The 24,145-nt window shown below is 34.1% G+C and overlaps 1 protein-coding gene across 2 annotated transcripts in view; it reads right to left on the bottom strand.

Annotated features, from left to right (window-relative positions):
• Positions 1-198: 198 nt before the first annotated feature.
• Wdr26 (WD repeat domain 26) overlaps positions 199-24,145 on the bottom strand; it is a 42,380-nt gene continuing 18,433 nt past the window's right edge. For both annotated transcript variants that reach the window (XM_076831623.1, XM_076831622.1), the window contains exons 7-14: positions 21,433-21,571; positions 15,672-15,812; positions 12,938-13,057; positions 10,108-10,253; positions 9,646-9,724; positions 9,250-9,379; positions 4,615-4,800; positions 199-1,563 (exon numbers count right to left, since the gene is read on the bottom strand). In XM_076831623.1, the coding sequence (XP_076687738.1) occupies positions 1,538-1,563; positions 4,615-4,800; positions 9,250-9,379; positions 9,646-9,724; positions 10,108-10,253; positions 12,938-13,057; positions 15,672-15,812; positions 21,433-21,571 (967 nt within the window). In that variant the 3' untranslated portion in view covers positions 199-1,537. The remainder of the gene's footprint in view (positions 1,564-4,614; positions 4,801-9,249; positions 9,380-9,645; positions 9,725-10,107; positions 10,254-12,937; positions 13,058-15,671; positions 15,813-21,432; positions 21,572-24,145) is intronic.

The raw sequence follows: 24,145 nt of genomic DNA, 5'->3' as shown, positions 1-24,145 counted from the left end.
TTCTTCACCAGAATCTTACTTTGGGGGTTTCCCCACTCCTCTTCCCAACATAACAGCTGTGGTCACCCTATTTATCCTCTAATGAAAAACGGGAATTTTAAGGGATACTAAGCATGTTGTATTCAGCTGTTATGAGGTGTAAAAACACAATGTGAACATCAGGCTTTTGGCTCATTTTAAATGCGAAAGTCTCAAAAATTAGAAGTCCTTTTCCATGAAGGAAACCTTTCCTTAAACTAAAAGGGGAGGGAAGAGGGAAAGACTATCCACAGCACCAATTTAGAATGAGGTTCGGTCTGGCAATATCTGAAAAACTGTGAAGGAATATTCTTTTAAATTTATGTCTCCCTATATGTCAAAATATCAAGGGCAATTGAGAGAAATAACTATGAGGTTTTAATCCCACTTATGTTTGTAATGGGCTGAATTCTTCTTATGGTCTAAATTATACTTAACACTTCCAAAGTGGTTATATCTTTTGCTAGAGCACACCAAAGTGACTTCTGAAGTTGAAAACAACTTGGGACAGCTTTGTTGAAAACCTAGACTGACCTAACTGATCTCTCATGTTGGTATATTTAAAGTTCTTTTGAATCTTGAATTTCTTCAACCTCAGGTACTGATATTCCTTCAGGAATAAAGCAAATGTGTGTGTGGGGGACACTTCAAAGTATTACTCTGAATTTCCTGTGTAAAATGTCCTTCCAAGCACTGTTTCTGACCATGTCTCATGTGGTATTCCAGAAGAGCATCAGTTATACTGCGAATCTAAGTCATAGAGGAAACTGTTTTTAAGCTGGTTTAGATTCCAAATGTATACAAATGAAGTCACTTTAATCCTATAAATACTTCTTAATTTATTTTTAAAAAATTGTGCTGTTAACCCTTTTACGGGGCAACAAGCTATGTGAAAAGTACAAAACTTTTTGTCAAATGTAATATTGAGAGTGCTTTTGACATAGTTCACTGGTTTATCATCTGGATCAGTATATACTGCGCAACGGGCAAGGCTAGAATCCATGAACCAAGCTGCAAAGATCTCAAGCTAAATAAGGCGGAAAGATTTGGAGAAACAAAAGAAGGAAATTCTTTCCTATCCAATGTATACTCTTCAGACTAATGCACTCTTTCTATCAAGCCTTCTAAACTGTTAAATAAAGTTTTCCAAACAAGCATTTAAACTTCATTACACAGAAGAGCAACAAGAATGGTATCCTGCCAAACAAAAGGCAGGAGGGAAAAAAATATATATACTGAGTTCAATGGGTAAGCCTGAATGTAGCACAGTTCTTCACAACCGATGGGGGAATAATTCAACATGGTGTCCAACAACGTTCTAACGACGTGCTTCATCTCAACTGGTTACTATGAAGCAAGGTGTAAATGTTTGGCCCCAATCGGGCTTCAGAAATGGTTCGTTTTTTCATGACGAGCATGTCTGTCCAGCTATCAATCATGTTTGTTTGCACCAAATCCCAAGCCATTAAAATACGACTAATTTTAAGTTAAACAGAAGTCGTCTGCTCCAAATTCGCCATCAACTATCCATGCTACTGCATTCCTCTGAATGAAGAGAAGATGAAATGTATAAGGAAGAAAGAGAAAGAAGAAGGGAGGGAGAGAAAAAAGTGACTGGTTAGAAAGTTTAAAAATCAGCATCATGACAGAACATAATATAGTAACAATATAAAATTCTTGATACTTTAATTACCATAATCATTAAAACAATATGTCTAATTCAGTTCTTAGGCTATATATTTCTAATGTAAAGTCATAATTACTTTGAATACTGGAGAAACTCAAGTGAATTAATTTTGTTGGAATTTCGTACTTTAATTTAGACCATTGTGTCTGGCATCTTTCACTTTAATGTTTTCAAGGTTTTGTTCATATTGGACAGCATATTAGTACTTCATATCCCAATTCATTTAAACATTCCTCAAAACACAGAACAAAACCAAAATAAAACAAATCAGTCTTTTAACTGTTATAAAATGTCAACAAATTATCTTTTGAAATAGAGTTGTCAAGTGACATATTTTAATACTTATAATACCTTACTCTGGTTTCTGAATATCATCTTCTTTAACTTCATCTATTTTTCAAAATTTTTATTACAAACAGGTATTACTTTAATAAGAAAAAAGTGTTTTCAAGGTGAGAGGAAAAGACCCCGGACATCAGCAAAAAAGGCATATAACCAATTATCTGGTTAAAGAACTGGGGGAGTAGCTTAATGGTAGAGCATTTGCCTAGTATACTCAAAGGCCCCAGGTTCAATCCCCAGCACAATTAAAACAAACAGCAAACAAAAATCACCCCCCAGATATCTGGTAATATAGAGGTTGTTTTTTCACTTCAGGTGACAACAAAAATAGTTTTTAGAGCCATGCTGGAAAGTGCTGAATTGAGTTCAGATCTTACAACTAAGCCAAAATTTGGCTCACCCATCACATTAATCAGAATTCCCAGTGAAGACACACATGTCCTTGTCTGGGGTAATTCTGCTACTACTATACAGTTAAATATTTTCCTACTTCTTCAAATCAAATCTGTTTACTTGAAGAAATAGCTTCTGAATGACTAATAAAATTAGAAAAGCCAGATAATCACAGATGTAAATCTATCCAGACTATATTTTAGAAAGCAGGTCTTGAAATCTAAATAGGACAACAAAAGAAGATAAGGCCTTTTGGTCCTAGCTGACTTTTCCAGAGGACTGTTATTCTATTACATAGTGACCTACAAATATAAAAAGGCCCTTCAAAGTTCCAAGCAACTCAACAGTATTCTCCATCCCCACTGCTGCCTGCCCTTCTGGTGGTACTGCAGATTGAATCCACTCCACTTTACCAACAAGCTACTTCCCAAACCCCTTTTCTTTTTATACTGAGACAGGGTCTCACTAAGTGTCCAGGATGGCCTTGAACTTGTGATCTTACTACCTCACTTCCCAAGTCACTGAGATTGCAAGTGCATGCCACTGCATCCAGCTCTCAAACTTTATGATCCAAGGACTTTTAATACTTTTTTACTATGACTGCATATCCTCATACCCCCATCTGGTAGTAAATGTGGCCAAGCCTTCTGCAATTTGTACCACAAGATCAAAAGAAGAGATCATACTTTTTCAAACCATAAGTGCTACCTTGATAATCTTCCTCCTCTAGGAATCACTTAATTGAGAGCAGTCAGTCACCTTTCTTAGTATAACATTTGAACATATTGACCAAAAAAGCTCTGTTCATCTGTTTTTAGGTAAATTACTTCTAAGTAAATTAAACACTTGTTCCATTTGGACAAAAAAGATCAGTCATTTACATAAAGTTTCTCATTCATTACCTCTCTTTTCTGGTACTGATATTATGTTCAATTAAGCTTTTGTCCTTAACTGCTTTATACTGTGGGCTTTCTTTATCTCCAAGCATCTCCAAGTGGTGAGTAAAAACTTTTCAGACCTAAATCTGAAGACCCAGAAGCACTCAACAAGTCAATTAGCCTGCTGTGCTTCAGTTTCCTTACCTATAAAAATTGGGATAAAAATTCTTTTCTGATAGGACTATGAAGGTGTCATGCAAGATAGTGTATATAATAAAGGGTTTATTAGCATGCCATTGGTACATAGGTGTATGCTGAATTTTAGTTCCTTTCTCTTTTCCTATGCTTCTTATGTAGTAATAAATTACTATATTTATTTTTGTATTTTTTAAATATTTATTTTTTAGTTATAGGTGGGCACAATATCATTTTATTATTTTTATGTGGTGCTGAGGATGGAACCCAGTGCCTCACGCATGCTAGGCGAGTGCTCTACCACTAAGCCCTAGTCCCAGCCCACTACATTTATTTTTACTAGTAAAATGCACAATCAAGATCATTTAAGGGGCGGGATTGTGGCTCAGTGGCAGAGTGCTCGCCTAGCATGGGAAGGACACGGGTTCGATCCTCAGCACCACATAAAAATAAAGGCACTGTATTGTGTCCATATACACCAAAAAAAAAAAAAAAAAAAAAAAAAAAGATAATTTAAACCAGGGCTGGGATTGTGGCTCAGTGGTAGAGCGTTTGTCTAGCATGTGTGATGCATAAAAATAAAGAAACTGTATCCATCTATAAAAAAAATGTAAAAATATGTTTTAAAGAAAGGTCATTTAAACCATCTGAAGTTTTTCAAATTTTGTATACTGGCTAGTTCTCAAGTTCATAAAATACTTCCTGCAATATTATATTTAGGCAGCATAATAAAGCCAGATTTTCAATAAGGTTTTTACAGTGATTTTTACTGATTAGATAACTGAATATGAGGTCACATATTCCACCTTATTCTCTTCCCAGTGTCCCCCTCTCTAAGACAAAAATCACCACCGAATCTTAGATTTCTTATGAGATAAGGTATAATAAAAGAGAAAAATTAAGTTTTCCTTTCCTTCTTTCTTTTTTTTTTTTTTTTTAACTTTTCAGTACTGGGAAATAAACCTAGGGTCTTGTGCATGGAGAGAGAAATTAAAGCATATTCCACATTTTAAATTACTGCTTCAATGTGCTGCGTTTTCACAGTAAGCAGGAAAATGTTTCATTTGGAGAAAACACAGGAACACTGTACAATGATATTACCTTCAATATTCTGGTGGTCTATAAAAGGTGCTGGTCCCCATATTCTAACAGTGCCATCATCTGAGGCGCTGGCCATCATGGATGGAATCTGTGGGTTCCAGCTCACACAGTTTACTGTACGCGTGTGCCCTGTCAGCTCCGCAATTGGCAGTTCACTACGTTTATGCCAGATGTAAACCTTGTGATCTGAATGTACAGTAATTCGGAGGAAGAGTTAGGGAGTTGCTTAACATCAACAACATCACTGTTAAATTTATTAATTCACTACACATAGAACATGACTCTTCATTGCTAGAATTTAAGAGGGAGAACAAATACAACATGAATAGTTTAACAAATTACCTTATGAAAAGCCACGTTAATAAAAAATACACATTTTCCCTATTAAAGGTGATCAGTTCTCATTAAGCTACAAAAACAAAATTATTTGCAATATTCTGTGAATATATGATTAATAAATAATTTAATCAATGTCTTTGAACATAAACAAGTCCTGGAGAGAGAGAATTTCTGTGGAAATGTGAGATGACAAAAAAAATCAATGTATTCATATACAAAAATAGTAACAATGAAGATGACAGCTATACCTTTACTGAGTGCTTACAAAATACTTAGGGACCAAATACTTATATAAAATTTAATATTTACTACCATCTTATGACATGGGTACTATGCTTATCCTATCTATATGCTTTTATGAATAATGATTGAAGTACTGAGAGGATAAGTGACCTGATCATGGTTAACAGCTAGTAAATGGTGAAGTTGGGATTCAAATTCAGGCAGTCAAGAGCTTCCTAACAAGTTCAGACAATATCTCCTCTCTGTACCACCTGCACGGCTATGTAAAAAACTATAATCTTGTGAATTGACCACAAAAAATAAAACCCCCTATAGCTTTGTTTTGTTGTGATGACACAAAAACAACCAAACTGTATAGAGTGGAAGTTTAAAGTATGGACTCTGGAATCAAGACTACCCAAGATCAGATCCTTCCTCCATCACCGACTAGCTGTGTAACTCTGGGCAAGTTACTCACTCTTTGCAACTCTTCATCTGTAAATGGGAATACTTACCTCCTCCTGTTGTTATGAGGACTGAATACATTTGTATATGAAAAAGTTTTCTGAACAGAATTGAACACCTTATATTACTGTGAAGAGATTAAGTTTAGGTGATGGTTGTAAATAGAAACAGAATCCCAGGGTAAATGAGAAAGGTGTTTAATCTGATAATCAATATGTGGTCAATGTGAAAACTCTCATAAATGTGCTGAGAGCAGAGGAAACTTTAGAAAATGTGTCCTGGTTTCAAAACTTTAGACATAAAGGCAAGAAGTCAGCATGGTATTTGATCTTTTTTTCTCTAAGTCACTCAGGCTAGTCTTAAACTGTGATCTTTCTGTCTCAGTCTCCCAAGTCGCTGGCATTACAGGTGTGCGTCACCACAAGGCATGAATGAATGATATCCCTAGTGATATCAAGCATTTTTAAGAGCAACTGAAACCTAAGCCTAAAGAATAATAAAATTAAGTCATTATATTCTGGTTAGGACTAAAAATGAGAACTGTAAAGTAAAGAAATTGGTTTTCTTTCTCATTACTCAAGTGATTCACAAGATTCTAAAAATGTTTTGAACACCAATTGAATATAGTGAATATACTGTCTCCCAAGATGACCACAGTAATCCATTAGCCATTTATTTGCCAGGAACATATTTTATTTTTTTAAAGAGAGAGAGAGAGAGAGCGCGAGCGAGCGAGAGCGAGAGAATTTTAATATTTATTTTTTAGTTTTCGGCGGACACAACATCTTTGTTTGTATGTGGTGCTGAGGATCGAACCCGGGCCGCACGCATGCCAGGCGAGTGCGCTACAGCTTGAGCCACATCCCCAGTCCTGAGGAACATAGTTTAAAGACCCACCAAAACTCCAAATATATATAAATCAGTCAAAAAGAGCAATGAGTAAACCTTTCCTCCCAAAATTGCATCAATACTCAAGCTTTTTCACTGTACTGGCAATATATAGAAAAACTACAATTATTTTTTACTATTGTATAAGTATTGGATTTCTAAGACTGATAGAGCAAGCAGAACTTAATCATAAAGCTTGTCATTCTGACCTTACCCACTTGAAATCCCATTTTTCCTATGTCTTCAGTAAATATTTTCTTGCACGTACATTTACAAAAAGATTTTTTTCTTCCAAATACAGGAATATTTCAGATTAAGTTCATACTTTTCAAGCCTATTCTCATTCTATTTTATGGGCTTTTTAAGTTCAGGAGGAACATAGCTAAACTTTTTTTTTTTTTTCTCCTTTTCCTAATTTCCTTTTATACAAGGGGAAAAAAAAATGTTTTCAAGGCCAGGCATGGTGGTGCACCACTGACTGACTTGGGAGATTAAGGTGGAAAGATCATAAGTTCAAGGCCAGTCTCAGCAATTTAGCAAGATGCTGTTTCAACAAAACAAAACAAAAAAAGGACTGGGGATATACCTCAGTGGTTTGAAGCCCCTGAGTTCAATCCCTAGTACCGACTACCCCCAAATAAATTGTTTTATAAAATTATTGAACAACAAAATCATCTTAAGATAAATTTAGTGGTTCAATTAGTATCTTTTAGCTTTTGCTTCATAAATAATTGCTCAAAACAAAAATAAAAAGGACTGGAGATGTAGTTCAGTGGTAAAGCATCCTGGGGTTCAATCTGTAGCCATTCTTATCTTTAAGCACCTCTAGGTTACATGTTTTCAGAAAAGGCATGGAAAATTCTGAGGCATAATTATTAGGGGAAAAACAAAACAAAACAAAACCCAAAACACAAAAATCATCATAAACAGGATTGCATGGAGCATGGTGTGGGGGAGAGGTGTGGGAAGAGATCTTAGAAAAGGAGGAACTAAAAGGTAAGTAAAGGGGTTGGGGCTCAGTGGTAATACACTTGCCTGTCATGTGTGAGGTACTGCGTTCAATTCTCAGAACCGCATACAAATAAAAAGAATAATAAAAAAAGGTCTATCAACAACTAAAAAAAATATTAAAAAAAAAAAAAAGTAAGTAAAGACTTCATGTATTTAGACCATAGAAAAAGTCAATTGAAACCAATGAAGAATCCGGAAGACTATAACATAATTAAACACGGTAAGAAAGAAAATGTATTACTGAAGAAAAAATCTCATGTGTCACTTTATGATTTTTTTTTTATCTACTGAGGTCATGTTTTTATGTTGTCAAAATAGGGAAACATAAAATTATAATAAATGAAATATAATCAAATATTCACAGGGCTATCTCATAAAGCTTGAATATTTAAGAAAGTGATTTGAATAAGTTACTGCTGCAGTACTTAGAATAGTATGATGGGCATTAAAGAAAAACATGTTGAATTAAAATTTGCAATAATATGCCACTAGTTATAATGTTATCTATCACCTTTAAAAGTACATTCAATTTTAATTGTGCTTACATATTTTAAACAATTCTATTTTATATTAGTCTGCATTTAGGCACAAGCTTGCCTAGAATACAGATACTTATATGGGAGAACAAGTTCATTCAAAAGAACAGTAGGGATGATTCTATTAATTTCAGCTTTTTGGAAGTCACAAGAATTAAAAATTATTATTATTTAAAAAATTTTTTTTAGTTGTAGAACAACAACAAAATTTTGAACAACAAATACATTTATTTATTTTTATGTGGTGCTAAGGATTGAACACAGGGCCTTACATGTGCTAAGCAAGCACTCTACCACTGAGCCACAACCCCAGGCCTAAAAATTATTTTTGATGGCCATGTAAAATACACAGAAGATTTAATAACAATTAATTCTGTTCAAGTAGTAGGTAAGACATCATAATTAACCTTGACTTTTTAGATACTATCAACCTTTGAAAACTATCAGTCTCATGAAAAAAAACAAGTCAACATTTGAAAGTATAATGATCTAACTAAGTCTTGATTTGATTCATGCATGGGCCAAAAATGTTTCTGCAAGGTCAGAATAGGTACTACTGACTTGTGACAATAAGGAGGGCTTGGAACCAGGAGTGTGGTGCACATCTATAATCCCAGAAACTCGGGAGGCAGGAGAATCACAAGTTCAAGGTCAGCCTCCGTGGGCTGGGGTTGTAGTTCAGTAGTAGAGCATTTGCCTTGCATGAGTGAGGTACTGGGTTCAATCCTCAGCACCACGTAAAAATAAAGTTATTAAAAAAAAAAAAAAAAAAAAGGTTAGCCTTGGCAACTTAGTGGGACTGTGTCTCAAAATAAAAAATAAAATAAAAATAAAAATAAAAAGAGGATTGGGGATACAGCTCAGTTGGTCGAGTGCTGGCCTTGCACGCAATAAGGCCCTGGGTCCAATCCCCAGCACCACAAAAAACAAACAAATAAAAACAGGAGATTAAAAATAAATAAATAAAAAGGGCTAGCAATGTAGCAGCAGAACATTTGCTTAGCATGTGAAGGCCCTAGGGTTGATGCCCAGAACTGGGGCAGGGGAGGGAAGGAATTAACAGTGTATTAAATAAATAGCTCCAGAGATATGACTACTTTCATAAATTGAGACAGAATTACAGAACTTTAAACTCATCAATATATGCAAATTGACAATAACACAAACAATTTACCTTCACTGCCACTAGCGATGAAGTCTTCATTATGGCCTCCAAAACATGAATGAATTGTATAAAACCCTTGTGTAACACCTTGATACTTTCTTACTAAAACTCTGTCTTGCAAGTCCCATAAATGAACTCCCTGTAGGCAGAAGAGAATACAGGTGTTCATTCCATCTCAATTCAAAGAAAATTTTAAAAGTAAACTTTGCCTGGTGGAATATTTTCATTTTCTATTTATGCAGAATGCTACCATTCTTAGAAGTTTATGATTGATTTTGCACATTTTAAGGATCAAACATATGCACTCCAATTTAAGAATAAGTAAAAAATGTTAACATTCATACAAAAAAAAATCAATTAAAATTTTTACTGAGCTAAATTTTTCTGAAAGTTTTAGTAACATACCTGAGTTGCTACATTTAACAAAGCTAATCGGCCATTTTTTGAAATAGTAAAAGACATAATAGGATGATCTTCTTGTACTCTGTAATCAGAAAATGTTGGAAACAACAAATTAAGTCAAGACATTCAAATTATCAGAATATAAAATGTTCTAGCTTAAATACAACAACTTTGTCTACAATCACTTTTTTGGTGGTGCTGGGAATTGAACACAGGGCTTTGTGCAGTGCACTCTACCAACTGAGCTATACCCCCAGCCCTACAATCACTCTTACACACTATATTTCAGTTAAGAATTTGAGTTAAGATTAAGTACCACCAAGCCATCAATCCAAATTACCAATGAAATGAAAAGCAAAAAAAGTAATAAAAACAAAAAATAAAAATTGCTTTTTTGAAAAAGCCCTATCACATACACATTTTAATATCAAATAATTATTACTTAATGGAAAAAAAAATAGTTACATGTTCCTATCTGTAAGGTCCTCGAAGTTATATCCCCGAATTCGCTGGTGTGTATCTGATGCTAGAACAGTCTTCCCGTCACTCAAGCACCAAAGGCATTGCACTCTCACTCCTTCCCAAGAGTCAAGGAGATTACCATCTAAATCCTGGGCAGGAGAAAACCATTATTAACTCCATGACTGAACAGCACTCAGAAAGCAAAGAGCTGAAAGAATCTCTTGGTAGTATTTTTCTTAGAAATATATGCCCCCCCCCAACCCCCAGACTGAATCCAATCTAATTATTCTGTGTTTTAACCATAAGAACTGGAATATAAATCAAATTTCAAAACAATAATAATTAAAAGAGGGTGGGAAGCCTATCTTCTTTTCAATAACCCACCATGCATAAATAAATACTATTAAAATAAGCAAAGTAACAATCTCTAAGCTCTATGTAAGAATTTTAGTTTTAGTAAAAAAGAATTCAAACATGCCTTTAAAAAACTCACTTTACAGTCAGCCCTCCTAATCCTGCACCCAAAGGATTAAAAATAATTGAAGAAAACAAACCCAACAAACCCCAAACTGCGCTTGTACTAAAGATGTATAGACTTTTCTTCCTTGTCATTAGTCCTAAACAATATAGTACAAGTATTTAGGTAGCATTTATATTGTATTAGGTATTACAAGTAAACTAAAGAAGATTTATAACGTATGGGAATGGGAGTATGTGTGTAGGTTATAATACATATATCAGGCCATTTTATGCAAGGGGCCTGAGCAACCAAAGAGTCTGGTATCTGTAGGGATTGCTTGAACCAAAAACCCCTACAGATACCGAGGGATGACTATATTGGGATTGTTTTATAATATTCAGAAATTGTGATTGGGAAAAGATTACTAAAACATCTTAGAGCTTTATATAGAACTCAGGAATCTTTTATGACATTTTTCTTCTTCTTTCCCACATTTTTTAATAGGTGCATAAAATGTTACTTATAATAATGGGACTTGTTGTTACATATTTGTACCTACACATGATGTAATGATATAATTTGGCCATTTTCACTACCTTGTTTTCATGAGATTTTCCAAAATGTTACCAAATTTGTAATGAGCTTTACAGATCAAAGCTCTTACAGACATTATCTCACTGACTAATCACAGCTCTAAGAATTATCATTTCCATTTTTCAGATTAGAGAACCAGGAAGTCTATATCCTGAAGATTTAAACATCATATGGGGTAGCAAAATTAGTGAAACTTACATGGTCATCCTGTGCCTAGAGAACTAAGAACTAATGATTAACAGCCATACGTAGATAATACTATATCCTATTAGTTTGAAGCCATCTCTGTGTATGTGTGCTTACACACACATGTTGCTGGGGATTAAATCCAGGGCCTCCCACATACAAGGCAAGTTCTACCACTGAGCTATCAAGCAACTTTAATAACTTGTCATGGTACATAAAAATCTTTGTAATAATTGATCTTTAGGTACATTAAGTACATTTACTATCTTGTTTGAGTCTTAAATAGAAATCTGATGTTCTACTGGTATCATGAAAGGCAATGATATGAAACACAGAATCCATACAGAATGGTAAGACATGGCAATTCTATCACAGGTTACTGTGTCATAGAACTTTTAACCTGTTACTTATTTTCATCATTCTAATAATTCAAGATAATCATCAGAATATACCTCAAATACTGACAAATTCTCCAGTAGTACTTATCACCCCTTTTACTGTTCAAATGTTTACAATTGTTATAATTTGGATTTGGAATGTCCAAAGGCTATGTTTTGAAGGCTTGATCCTCAAAGCAACAATATTTAGAGGTAGGGATTTTGGAAGTGATTGATCATGAGGGCTATGACTTTTCAATGAGTTAACCCAATTAACAGGGATTCATAGCTAGTTTATCAGGAGATGGTGGAAAATGTAGTGGGTGGAATCTAGTTGAAGAAAGAACGGTTTTAAAAGGCATGCCCAAGGGGACTGACTACATCATGTTCCTGGCTCCTTTTACTGCCCTCCTCTCTCTGCTTCCTGGCTGCCATGATATGAGAAGCTTTCCCCTGTCATGCCCTTCCACCATGATCTTCTGTCTTCCCTTAGACCCAAAGCAAGAGAGCCAGCTGATTATGGAAATAACACCTCTGAAAATATGAGCCAAATAAGTCTTTCCTCCTCTAAGGTTTTTCTTCTCAGGTATTTTATCCTGGCAATGGAAAAGTGACTAACAAGTGACTAACACACATGAAATTCAGCAAATTTTTATTACAAAATTTCAAAAGGCTGAAAAGCTCAAAAGAAATTAAATCCTAAATCTTTCATTCCAAAAAATTAGAAACTTTGTTCTTAAAACAAAAATGTTTAGCAAAATTTGCCAAAGCAGGAGGATCGCAAGATTGAGACAGTGAAACCCTGTCTCAAAAAACAAAAAGGGTTGGGGATTAATGAGTAGTAAAGCACCCTTGGGGGTTCAATCCCCAGTGCTGAATAAACAAACAAAACTCAACAACAACAAAAGAATGAAAGAGCAATAATATACATATATTTTTAATTGCTGATGGACCTTTATTTTATTTTTTTTATTTTATATGCAGTGCTGTAAATCAAATCCAGTGTCTCACATATGCTAGGCAAGTGCTCTACCACTGAGCCACAACCTCAGCCCAATAAATTCTATTGGATAGTGCTTATTTAGGAGGATGGCAAAGTAGATCTTCATATAGCATATTTCATAAAAGAAAATGAGTCAAGTAAATTATTTATTTAAACAGAACTAAATTAGCTTTTAAACAAGTAGACACTGGAAAGGGGGCACTGAATACTCACACACTGATAGAACTGCCCACGCTGACCTCCAGTCACAAAGCGTTTTCCATCTGGATTCCAAGCCACACTTGTTAAACTGTCCTCATGCGACTGGCTCATTTTTGTCCTTAGTTCTCCTGTCTACAAGGAAATAAAACTGTGGATAAGACCTTCAAGATACCTCTCTAAACAGAAATGTAAAGAAAAGAAAAAGAATGTTAAAAAAAAAAGGAAGAAAAATAATAACTGGGATAGCTGGTTACTTTGGGATTCCTAATTAGAGAAATGAATTAACTGGCCTTACCACAAGAAGACCATAGCACTCAGACGACCAATCAAGGACTTGAGTAGATATGATGAGATACATTAACTTCTCATTTTAAACCAACTGTATTAATAACTAAAACATATTTTTCCCCAAGTGAGATAATGAAAAGTTCAAAGCAACACACCTAATCCTTCTGAACTTCCATTCTTCTCCATCCAAAATTCTTCAAAAATTTTATTCTAAAAACTGCAGTTAATGTAATCAGCAATTCCTTAAGAACATGATTAATGGGTAGTAAAACTATGCCTTTAAACTATATATCATAGTCAAATGCTTACAATACAGTAAGGAAACAGAAATGAAAATTATTTTTCTGATATGTAACCTTATTCCAATTAAAAGTTGCAGAAATAAAGAGGAATCTCTGTTCTTTTAGGCATAGTCATGCTACATTTGTTTCCAACTAAGTAAACATATTTAGTGATTGTAACCTTCAGATATTCTCCTGCTATAATTTTATAAATTATTCAACTTAGAAGGTATTCACATACCATTTAATCTAGTCCTGGTTCCGTTTTGTTCAGGGATTAGAAACAGGATCTGAGAGATAATAGCTGCCCTTGGTATAATAAAAGTACATGGGCATAAATTTCCTGTGAGAAATGGGCAATCAAAAGTAAAAATAAAAGGGTGAAAACAAAGGGTAAGATTAGGAACTGGGGCCAACTAATAAAGGCAGAGGGCACAAAAACAAGAAAACCAGATGTTTTCCTTACACTAAGGGGAAAAAAAAATTCAGCAATCTTAAATCCTTTCCCCCAAATTGTTCAGCTGTTCTCTTTTTTATTTGATTATGCTCAAAACAGTTAAGTATTATGAGGTTATCAGATTATAGAATTAAAGTTACATATTTCCTATCTTTGAAGAGGAAAAAAAAGAAATTTTAATGGGAAAAAATTTCTTTCATTTGTCTAATCAGATTTACTTCCAGCTCTGTTTTACAGGGAGAAAAATCATCTATTTTCTTCTGTTTTGCCAACTTCCCTGTACTCAATCACAAATATACCACTGATTAATTGCTACCTTGCTAAAAATGACACGAAACACATTTAGGGAACAACTGGAGATTTTGATGAAATGAATATTAGATATAGTTAATGTTAGCTTTCACAGTGTTTAATTATGTAGGATAATGCTAGTTTTTAGGAGATACATACTTTCATATTTAGTAGTAAAATATATCTGCATTTCCAAATGCTTTCTACATGGACATATTTGAAGGTATTTATATATATATATAAAACAAAACAAAAAAGTGAGAACTATCAAACCTATGATGGTGGGCATACGGGTCATCATTATATTATTCTTTCAACTTTTATTAACATTTTCAAATTCTCTGAATGAGCATAAGGAAACCTTACTATTAAAACAACAGAATTAGAATTATGTCACTTCATCTAAGATGCAGGTGCATCTTAGTATTCATTCTGTTCTCTATACCATCTTCATTATTTGAATTATCTGTGTGGTTTTATTTTCACACTCCTTATTAAAAGTTCCTGCATTCAAAATCCTGTCCCACCAAGTTATACTTTTTTTTTTTTTTGATACTGGGGATTGAACCCATGAACCCATTGAACTCATGGATGCTTTACCACAGAGCTACACCTCCAGACATTTTGTTTTTTATTTGACAGAATCTTGCTAAGCTGGTTAGGGCCTAAGTTGCTGAGGCTGGCCTGAAAATCCAGCCTCCCAAGTTGCTGGGATTACAGGCATGTGCCATCAGGCCCGGCCAGGTTATTTTTTTATACTCAAACCATATTCTGGACCGTTCATTTCCTGAGATGTTGAACAAACAAAAATCACCTTATCAGTCAGTCAGCTTATATAAAAAAGTTTTAAAAAATTTTAAACTATTACCACAGGTATTCTAAAACACATAAATAATGGGAGCAAATCCAATGCTGAGTTTTTCTAAAATGGGACCCTGAATAAAGTTCAAGTTTTTAATTTAGAAATAATAAAGCCTTAATAAAAATAAGTACTGAAAATATTATCCAGTTTTGCTAAACCAGCTCAGAATATTAAGTGTAGATATGGAGATGAGGTAAATGCCATTAAAATGGGAAATTTTATTTAATGTTGATATTTTACACTTAGAAGTTAAGTTTTGTGTACAACTGTGAAAATATGCAACAAACTTAAAATCTTTTCTGAAGTAGTGTTCCATGGAACAAAAAGAAAAACGTCCTGAAAGTGCTTACTGATCCATTCTTCCCCAAACTCTATTATTCAGCATATTTAAATTTATAAATCGGACACTTAAGTTTCACTTTCAGAACTATCCTTTGTAAGATACATTATAGTAATTTAGAGGTTGAATGGCTCTGTTCTATAAATCAAGAATGAAGTTTTTTCAAGAATATGTTTATAAGGAGTATAGTACTTAAGCTACATAAAGAAAGAATGGAGCTTGCTCACTTGTACATTCCAAAGCCAAAGCTCAGAACAGTCATCAGGGCCACAGGCAACAAGATAGTTGTCATCTGGACTCCACGCGATATAAGAAACACCATAAGCATGTCCTTCTAATGTTTTAAGCAGTTTTAGCAGGTGTGTATCCTAAAATGGAAGACATACAACTCAGTTAAATCCCACCCCTATAAGAACTTAAACAGCTATAAAGATATGCTTTGAAAATATTATTTAATCTAAGGAACTTTTTATATCAATACCTCTCCCTCATCAAATAGCTTGCTTCCTAAAAAACTGTTCAAATTTCCACATCCCACTATATATAGTGGGTATATAAGACACTGTGTACTAGATGAGAAATATGAAGATGACATAGAATTTGTCCAAGGGAACTAAAAACATATGGGCAGAACAAGAACTCACTCTTAATTTAATAGCTTGAGATATAATTTAGCACAAATTAATCTTTAGAAAGTAAGCAATTTATGGGCTTAATATATTCACAGAGTTGTGCAATCATTACTATAATTTTATAATACTTTTACCATCCCAAAAAGAAGTCCCTTAACCATTAGCAATTACTCATTTCCCTTCTTAAAGGTTTCTGAAAACTACTATATCCCTATTTCTATGGATTTGCCTATTCCGGACATTTCACATAAATGAAATAATATGTAATCCAGTCTCTTGCAATTGGCTTCTTTCATTTTCAGGGTTTATCCATGGTACAGAATGTATTATCATTTTTACTGCTGAATAACATTCCATTTTACAGATACAGTACACTTTGTTTAACCATTCAACAGTTGATGAACATTTAATTTATATTTTTTGACTACTATAAATAATATGACCAAGAAGATATATGAGTTTTCATATGCATCTGTTTTTTTCTCTTTGTTATATACAGAGCAGTGAAATACCTGATAACTCTATGCTTATCATTTTGAGAAACTGCCCAGCTATTTTCCAAGTGACTATACCATATTTTATTTCCATCAGCAAGTTACCACTTATTTAGCATTAATAAATATTAACATTTAATACTAACCCATAAACAATATTTCATTTAATCCTCACAAGTACAGGAGATGGGTCTTGCCCCTCCCTCATAACATTAAAATGAGAAATTTTATTTAATGCCATTAAAATGGGAAATTTTATTTTTGGGAAGGAAATGAGGCTTTATAAAGGTTAGAAACTTGACTGTTTATAGCATACAGGAAGAATTTGAATCTGGGCTGCCCAACTTTAAGACCCATACTCTAAAGCTCTGTAGGCTGCATGGACATGAAAGTGGCAAATAACAAGGCTGGAAGAGTTGATATATTCATTTTAGAAAAAGGTTCAATTTTATCCAGTGGGTGAAGAATCACTTAAAAATGTCAAGGTAGAGAATATATAATAAGATATTAGGTTTTAAGGAAAGGACTAGGACAACAATATGGAAGGCAAATTGGAATGAAGAGACAGGATAAAGAAACCTATAAAGAGCCAACACAACAGTAACAGTTCCCTAAAAATGAGGCTCTCATAAGGTAATCAGGACTATATGTCAGATGAAAAGATACTTTCGAGATAAAAATGACATGACAGAATGTAACAAGAAAGTTCAAAGACAACCTCCAGATGTCTAGTTTAGGGAATGTGGATGAATATTGGCAGGGGGAGGGAAGGAAGGAAGGAGGGAAGGAAGGAAGGATGGATTTGGCTAATGGTGAAAAGAAATGAGTTAAGTTTTAGACTTTGATGTAAAGACTGATTGAGCTTATTTTTGAGCCTGGTAGCCAGAATGGGTGGTGGTGGAAGTGGTATTGCAATACCAATGACATCCAAGCAGTTACAAATGGGTCTGGAACAGTCTGATAAAGTTAGGTGGTTCCCTTGTTTAAAAGTCACTGAGAAGTGGTTATGTTTACTACATTCTGTTTCTTCACCAGTGGGACTCTAATTTTATCATTCATATAATTGTCTAGTCCAAATATCCATTATTTTGACAGAATCAAATAATTAATAATGCAACTACTTCTGATTCTTTGGGAAGGAGGCAATGGGCACGAGGTACTTCTATTAGATGGACAGTATTAGTTCAAAGTGATATGCAACATTTACTATTTCTGACTAGCTTAATATCTTCCAGGAACAAACTCTGAGTTACAGTAATGGATTGGAGCAATAAAAAAATTTGCTTCTAAATTGACTTAACTACTTTAGAAATATTTAACTCAAAGCCTTTTTTTCAGGGCTGGGGCTGTAGCTCAGTGGCAGAACGCCTGCCTAGCATACGTGAGGCTCTGGGTTCAATCCTTAGCACCACATAAAAATAAACAAATAAAAAATAAAGGTATTCTGTCCATCTACGACTACGAAAAACAAAAAACAAACCCCCAAAAGCCCACCTTATTTATTTCATGTACCTTAATGAAAAAAAAAATCATCCTATTAAAGATGAACAAGAATATACCTTCACAAGTACGATGTCTTTATACTAACTTATTCACATGGAGTTCATATGATTTTGCTTGAATTTTGTGGGGAATGGGGAAATTCATTTTTGTTTTTTTTTGGTACTAGGGATTGAACTGAGGAGCACTCAACCACTGAGCCACATCCCCAACCCTATTTTGTAATTTATAGAGTCAGGGTCTCACTGAGTTGCTTAGCCCTTCACCATTGCTGAGGCTGGTTTTGAACTCACAATCCTCCTATCTCAGCCTCCCAACCTGGTGGGATTACAGGTGTGCGCCAACATAACCAGCTGGGAAATTCATTTTCTGGACAAAATTAAGAAAAACTGTTAGAAGAAACTAGGCACTGGAATCACATAAGATTAAATCTCACAGTTCTCTTTTTTTCTATCCATTAAAAGAATAAAACACCAGCCAGGCATACTGACATGTATCTGTAAACCTAGCTATTAAGGAGACAAAGGCAAGAGTATTATAAGTTTGAGGCCAGTCTAGGCAACTGAGAGAGACCCTCAGCAACTTAGCAAGATTCTATCTCAAAACAAAAAACAAAAAGTGCCTCTGGGTTCAATCCCCAGTAACACAACAAAGCAAAAACAATAACAAAAAAACTCCTTAGGAATGATACATTAGAGATCTTTCTTGATCTGCTGCTACTTGCTTCATTAATCTCAGTCTACACAGAACTCTTCCACCAAGCTGCCCAAATGCTAAGCCATATTTTCTTTCACCCAAGGGCCACTCCTAACTACTTTTGCTTAAACAGTTCTTTATCCCGTACTTCATTTAAGATTTAGTTTTCTTACTTTCCTCAGCTGTCCAGTTTCTAGAGAATTAATTCTATGAGCACCCACTATTAAACAATTATGGTTTATCATCATATACTTAGCAAAAGTACAGTAGGCACTTATTTTATGATGCTAAATGAAGGGGGACTTTCATATATAGCCACCAGGAAAAAAGTTAATAAAGCACCCTTTGGATATTGTTGCCTTCCTTTTCAGATACTTTATAAACAACTAAGTGAAAACAGAACTCCTTAGAACAGAATTCCAAGGCCATGATTTGATCCCACTTCTCAGTTTTATTTCCTACTCTTTGACATTATTGATTCTATTCTTTTTTGGAGTGGGAGAAAATAAGAGATGTTCCTTTTCTTCCTAGAACATTTTCTTTTTTTCTCTACCTATGTGATATATAGTCAGGCTTTAATGAGGTACCATCACCTATGAAGCTCCTTTTGTTTTTCATAATACTTCATATGTATTTAGTATGATGCTTACTTCATTGCATTTTATTTCCCTTTCTAAACTTATATCCCCTTTACTGGGGTTCTTATGCTAGGATGTACGAGGAAGAGTCTAGGGATATACTCAGGGGTCTTTGAACACTTAAATGGGAAAAAGACAAATCTCTATTTTCATTTAACATCCTGGAATTCACCATTTTCTTCAATCTTAATGAGGGCAATTAACAAAATAGTGTTAGTATATTATATTAGGTAGCAGAGGGAGTACTAGGTAGCATATTAGGTAATATGGTAAATTAGGTAATATTATGTGGTTCTTTTTTTTTATAATATTTATTTTTTCAGAAGTAGTTGGACACAATACTGTTATTTTGTTTATTTATTTTTATGTGGTGCTGAGGATCGAACCCAGGGCCTTGCATGTGGCTAGACGATCGCTCTACCGCTGAGCCACAGTCCCAACCCCTATGTGGTTCTTATCATTGAAGAAAACTCAAATACTTTCATATAATAGTTACAAATATTTACAATATTATTTTCATATAACATTATAGTTACATATATTTATGATATTATTTATGCCCATCACTAATTTAAAATTCTGGCAGTTTTTAGATCTGCTGCTCTTATTGTGTTATTATATTGCTTCTTTCTCTACACAATGATAACTATCTTTCAGCATAATTTGGTTTCCTAAGAAATCAGAGTCTGTAGGCTTGGTGGACTGCCAAAGAGGTATATGGTAACAACAAAAAAACCCAAACCAAACCAACAACAACAAAAAAAAAATCCCCCACTCCCAATTCCTGCTTCACATTAAAAAATGAACCTTACCTCCCATCATTCATTGCATATCACAGGTATAAGAATTGCCATATGCTCTCGAATTTGATTCTTTTTAAAATTATTTCCCTTATGGCTTTTATCCAGTTTTTCAACATAAGAGTGATCCAAAACTTAAACTTGAGCTAATATCATATTTTAATTCTAAACTTTAAAATGAGTTTATTTACTTCATGATTTTAGAAGAACAGTTCTTAAATCAAGTATAGCTCCTCAATCATGTACTTCTCTGATTACTCAGTAAATTTTCAGGTTGAAAGAAAAGAAAATCTGTATATCACCTGGTTATAAACAAAGATAAATCTGATATTTATTTATTTATTTTTAAGTACCGGGGGATTGACTCCAGTGGTGCTTTACTACAAAGCTACATTCCCACCCCCCCCCCTTTTTTTTAAAAAAAAGAGAGAGTGAGAGAGGGGAGAGAGAGAATTTTTTAATATTTATTTTTTAGTTTTCGGCGGACACAACATCTTTGTTTGTATGTGGTGCTGAGGATTGAACCCGGGCTGCACGCATGCCAGGCGAGCGTGCTACCACCTGAGCCACATCCCCAGCCCCCCAACCCTTTTTATTTTGAGACAGGGTCCTGGCTAACTCACCAAGGCTAGCTTTAAACCTATTATCCTCCTTCTACCTTAGCCTCCCCATTTTGTACAGGAGTACAGGTGTGCACACTGTGCTTGGCTGTAGAACTAATGTTAGCAAGAACTCAGAATTTTAAATTCAGTATCCAATATTTTCATATATACCACTGGGAAAGGGGGAAAAGGTTTTACACAAGATCCATGAATTCTGCAAGATAACGAAGGATTTTAAAAGGCAAAGCAGTAATTAAGTCTTTTCTAACTTATAACAGAACGGACACTGTATTAATCTATAAAAAGTACTGCTAATACACAAATTAGCATATATTCTCAGTTTCCTGAAAACAGGAGATATTAGCACCTCACAGAGTTATTCAGGGAATTAAATTAAATAATGCATACAGATTTACCTATCACTAGTACCTAACACTCAACAATTTAAATATTAATTTACACGTTATCTAAACAACACAGGAAGAGGTAAGAAGTAATAAATATGATAAAAAATGCACTTGGAAAAGAATATTATCTATACCTGCACACTTTAAAATAGGTAACCAATGAGTTATATTCAAAATTATCTCCTTTTATAATTTAACCATTCATATTGGAATACATACCGGATCAACTTGCCATATGATAACTGTTGTATCTTTTGATCCTGTTGCTAGTTTAGTGCCATCATTAGAGAATTTACAGAACCATACTTCATTACAATGCTCCGTAAGTATCTGCTGAGTATAACAGGGGAACTGTCTCCTAAAACAAAGAAGTCCACACACAATCATTATTTCAAAACATTTCTGGAGATCACATCATAAATTTTACAAATATACTATGAATGCACTTGCACATCTTAAGAATCAAGTTTACACTGGCACGTTAAAATACAGAAACCTTTTAGTCAAGGAAACCTTAGTGGGAGTCAGTAATCTAAATCTGCTTCAACTTAAAATTTAGTTCTTCCTACCTCTTTTGATAATTATTTGATCTGATTTAAGTCAGTTCATAAAAGCAACAATAAGGGATCATATCATGTAACTTGAATGGCATTAGCTGTTGTTCCAGAAAAGAATAAGGAATAACATAACATCTTCAACTATAAAATCCCAGTTAAACTTAATTAGAAAAGCAAGTTGGTATCATGAAAAGAGAACAGGCATGACAAAGAGTTTGGGTCCCTTCTTAGTCACAAGCTTTAATATCTTTAGCAAGTCATGTAACTCCTTCCTCTGAGCCTCAGTTCTCTCATTTATGAAAGGAGATTAATATCCATCTGACAAGGTTCTTAGGATTCTTGTAAGAATTAGAAAAAACACCTAAAATTCCTGGAGTACATTGGATACTAAAGTGAGATAAATGGCATTATTTTTGGAGGAGCACAGAAGTACAATATATGCAGGGGCTGCCTTAGTTTAAAAAAAGCATTAAGAATGGGGAAGGAATCTGACATATGCTCAAAACTAGCTCAGCCACTTACTAGCTATGATTCTTTAATTTTTATTTAATTTCTCAACCCAATTTTCCAACAATAAAGATAATGGTGCCTGCCTTACAGAATTCCTTATATAAAGAGGATATAAGATGATGAGATAATGAATATAAAGCATGTAGATTGAGTCTGATACTTAGCTACTACTTCATAAATGGCAGCTATATTTCTACAAAACTGGAAAAAACGATCCTGGTTCTACAAGAATGTACAACAAAATAAAACATGTGAAGCAGTGTTGATTCTTTAAAAAAAAATAAATAAATGGCAGCTATTATTATATGGTAAGAGCAAAAAATTCCTGACTTATGATTAAGTCTAACAAGTTAAAAAGGCAAAGTTTTAGTATAAGAATGACTATTCCCATTAACTACTCACTTTAAAAAATCATTTCATCCTTTTTCAATCTGCCCATTAGCAATGTCCAATAGAACTTTCTGTGACAGTGAAAATGCTATATACTTGTGCTGCCCAACAAAGCTACATATAGATAATAAACAACTTGAAATATGGGTAGTAACTTCAAAGAACTTAATTTGAATTATTTTACACTTAAAAGTTAAATGGTCACATACAATTAGTGGCTACTGTTTGGATAGCATAACTCCCTATATAATCCATAAACCTGAAATGTTCCAAAATCTGAAACTTTTGAACATTAACATGACAACACAAGTGGAAACTTCCATCCCTGATGTCAATATTGTACAGAATTACCTTTAGGATAGATATATGAAAAATTCAAATCAAAACACTCTTGGGTCCCAAGTATTTTGGATAAGGGACATTCAAACTATATTATAAATTCTCTGTATTATTAAAAATTACTTAAATATTAGTTTCTAAAATTTTAAGTTTATCTTAAAAAATGTTCTTCCCTATTTTTTCTCCAACTACTAAATCATTTAGAGGCCTAACATGGTGATATAAACTTAAGAGTCCTAGAATTTAGGAGGAGGTTGAGGCTGGAGGATTGCTTGAATCCACAAGTTTAAAGAGCCTGGCAACATAGCAAGACCCTATCTCAAAATAAACCACAAACCCCCACAAAACACACACACATATTTAAAAAATATATTTATTTATATGTTGATATACTTAGTCAATTCATCAACCTGATAGGTAATAATATATTTTAAAATATATTACTATTCTTTACCTGGCACATATGACAATGGCAATCTGCCTCAATGGCTGCCTATTTGGAAGCTGCTTTAACCTTTCAGATTAACTACAAATTGCTTCAATATTAAATGAACTATTATTCTACTCTAACCTTAATCAATATTAAGTGAACTATTATTCTACTCTAACCTGAATTATAAGCAATACAAGCTGGCATTATTAAGCACATATTAGGTGCCAAACACTGTGTATGACGCTCTACATACAACATATCTAGTTCTCAAAACTACCTTGTAAGAGAAATTCTATCATCCTGGTTTTCGTGAGGCTCAAAGAAGCAAATAGTTCATCAGATACCATAAAAATGATAAGGAAGTGAAACAGTTTTTCTGGGGGGCGGGGCACAATTGGGGATTGAACTCAGGGGTGCTTTACCACTGAGCTATATACCAGGTCCTTTCTATTTTATTTTGACATGGTCTCACCAAATTGCTGAGGCTGGTCTTGAACTTGTGATCCTCCAGTCTCAGCCACCCGAGTTGCTGTGATTACAGGTATGCACTACCATGTTTGACCTGAAATAGGGTTTGAACCTATGCCAAGGCCAGTTTTCTTTGCATTTGTTACTTTCAAATAATATTTTTAAGACTGGATAAAATTCCAATCAAGTAATTCTAATGGCTTAAACTGATCATGAGTAAAAAGTATCTGAATCA

Source organism: Callospermophilus lateralis, chromosome 13 (genome assembly GCF_048772815.1).
Source record: "Callospermophilus lateralis isolate mCalLat2 chromosome 13, mCalLat2.hap1, whole genome shotgun sequence".
Lineage (NCBI taxonomy): Eukaryota > Metazoa > Chordata > Mammalia > Rodentia > Sciuridae > Callospermophilus > Callospermophilus lateralis.
This window is presented reverse-complemented; position numbering and strand designations above follow the sequence as displayed.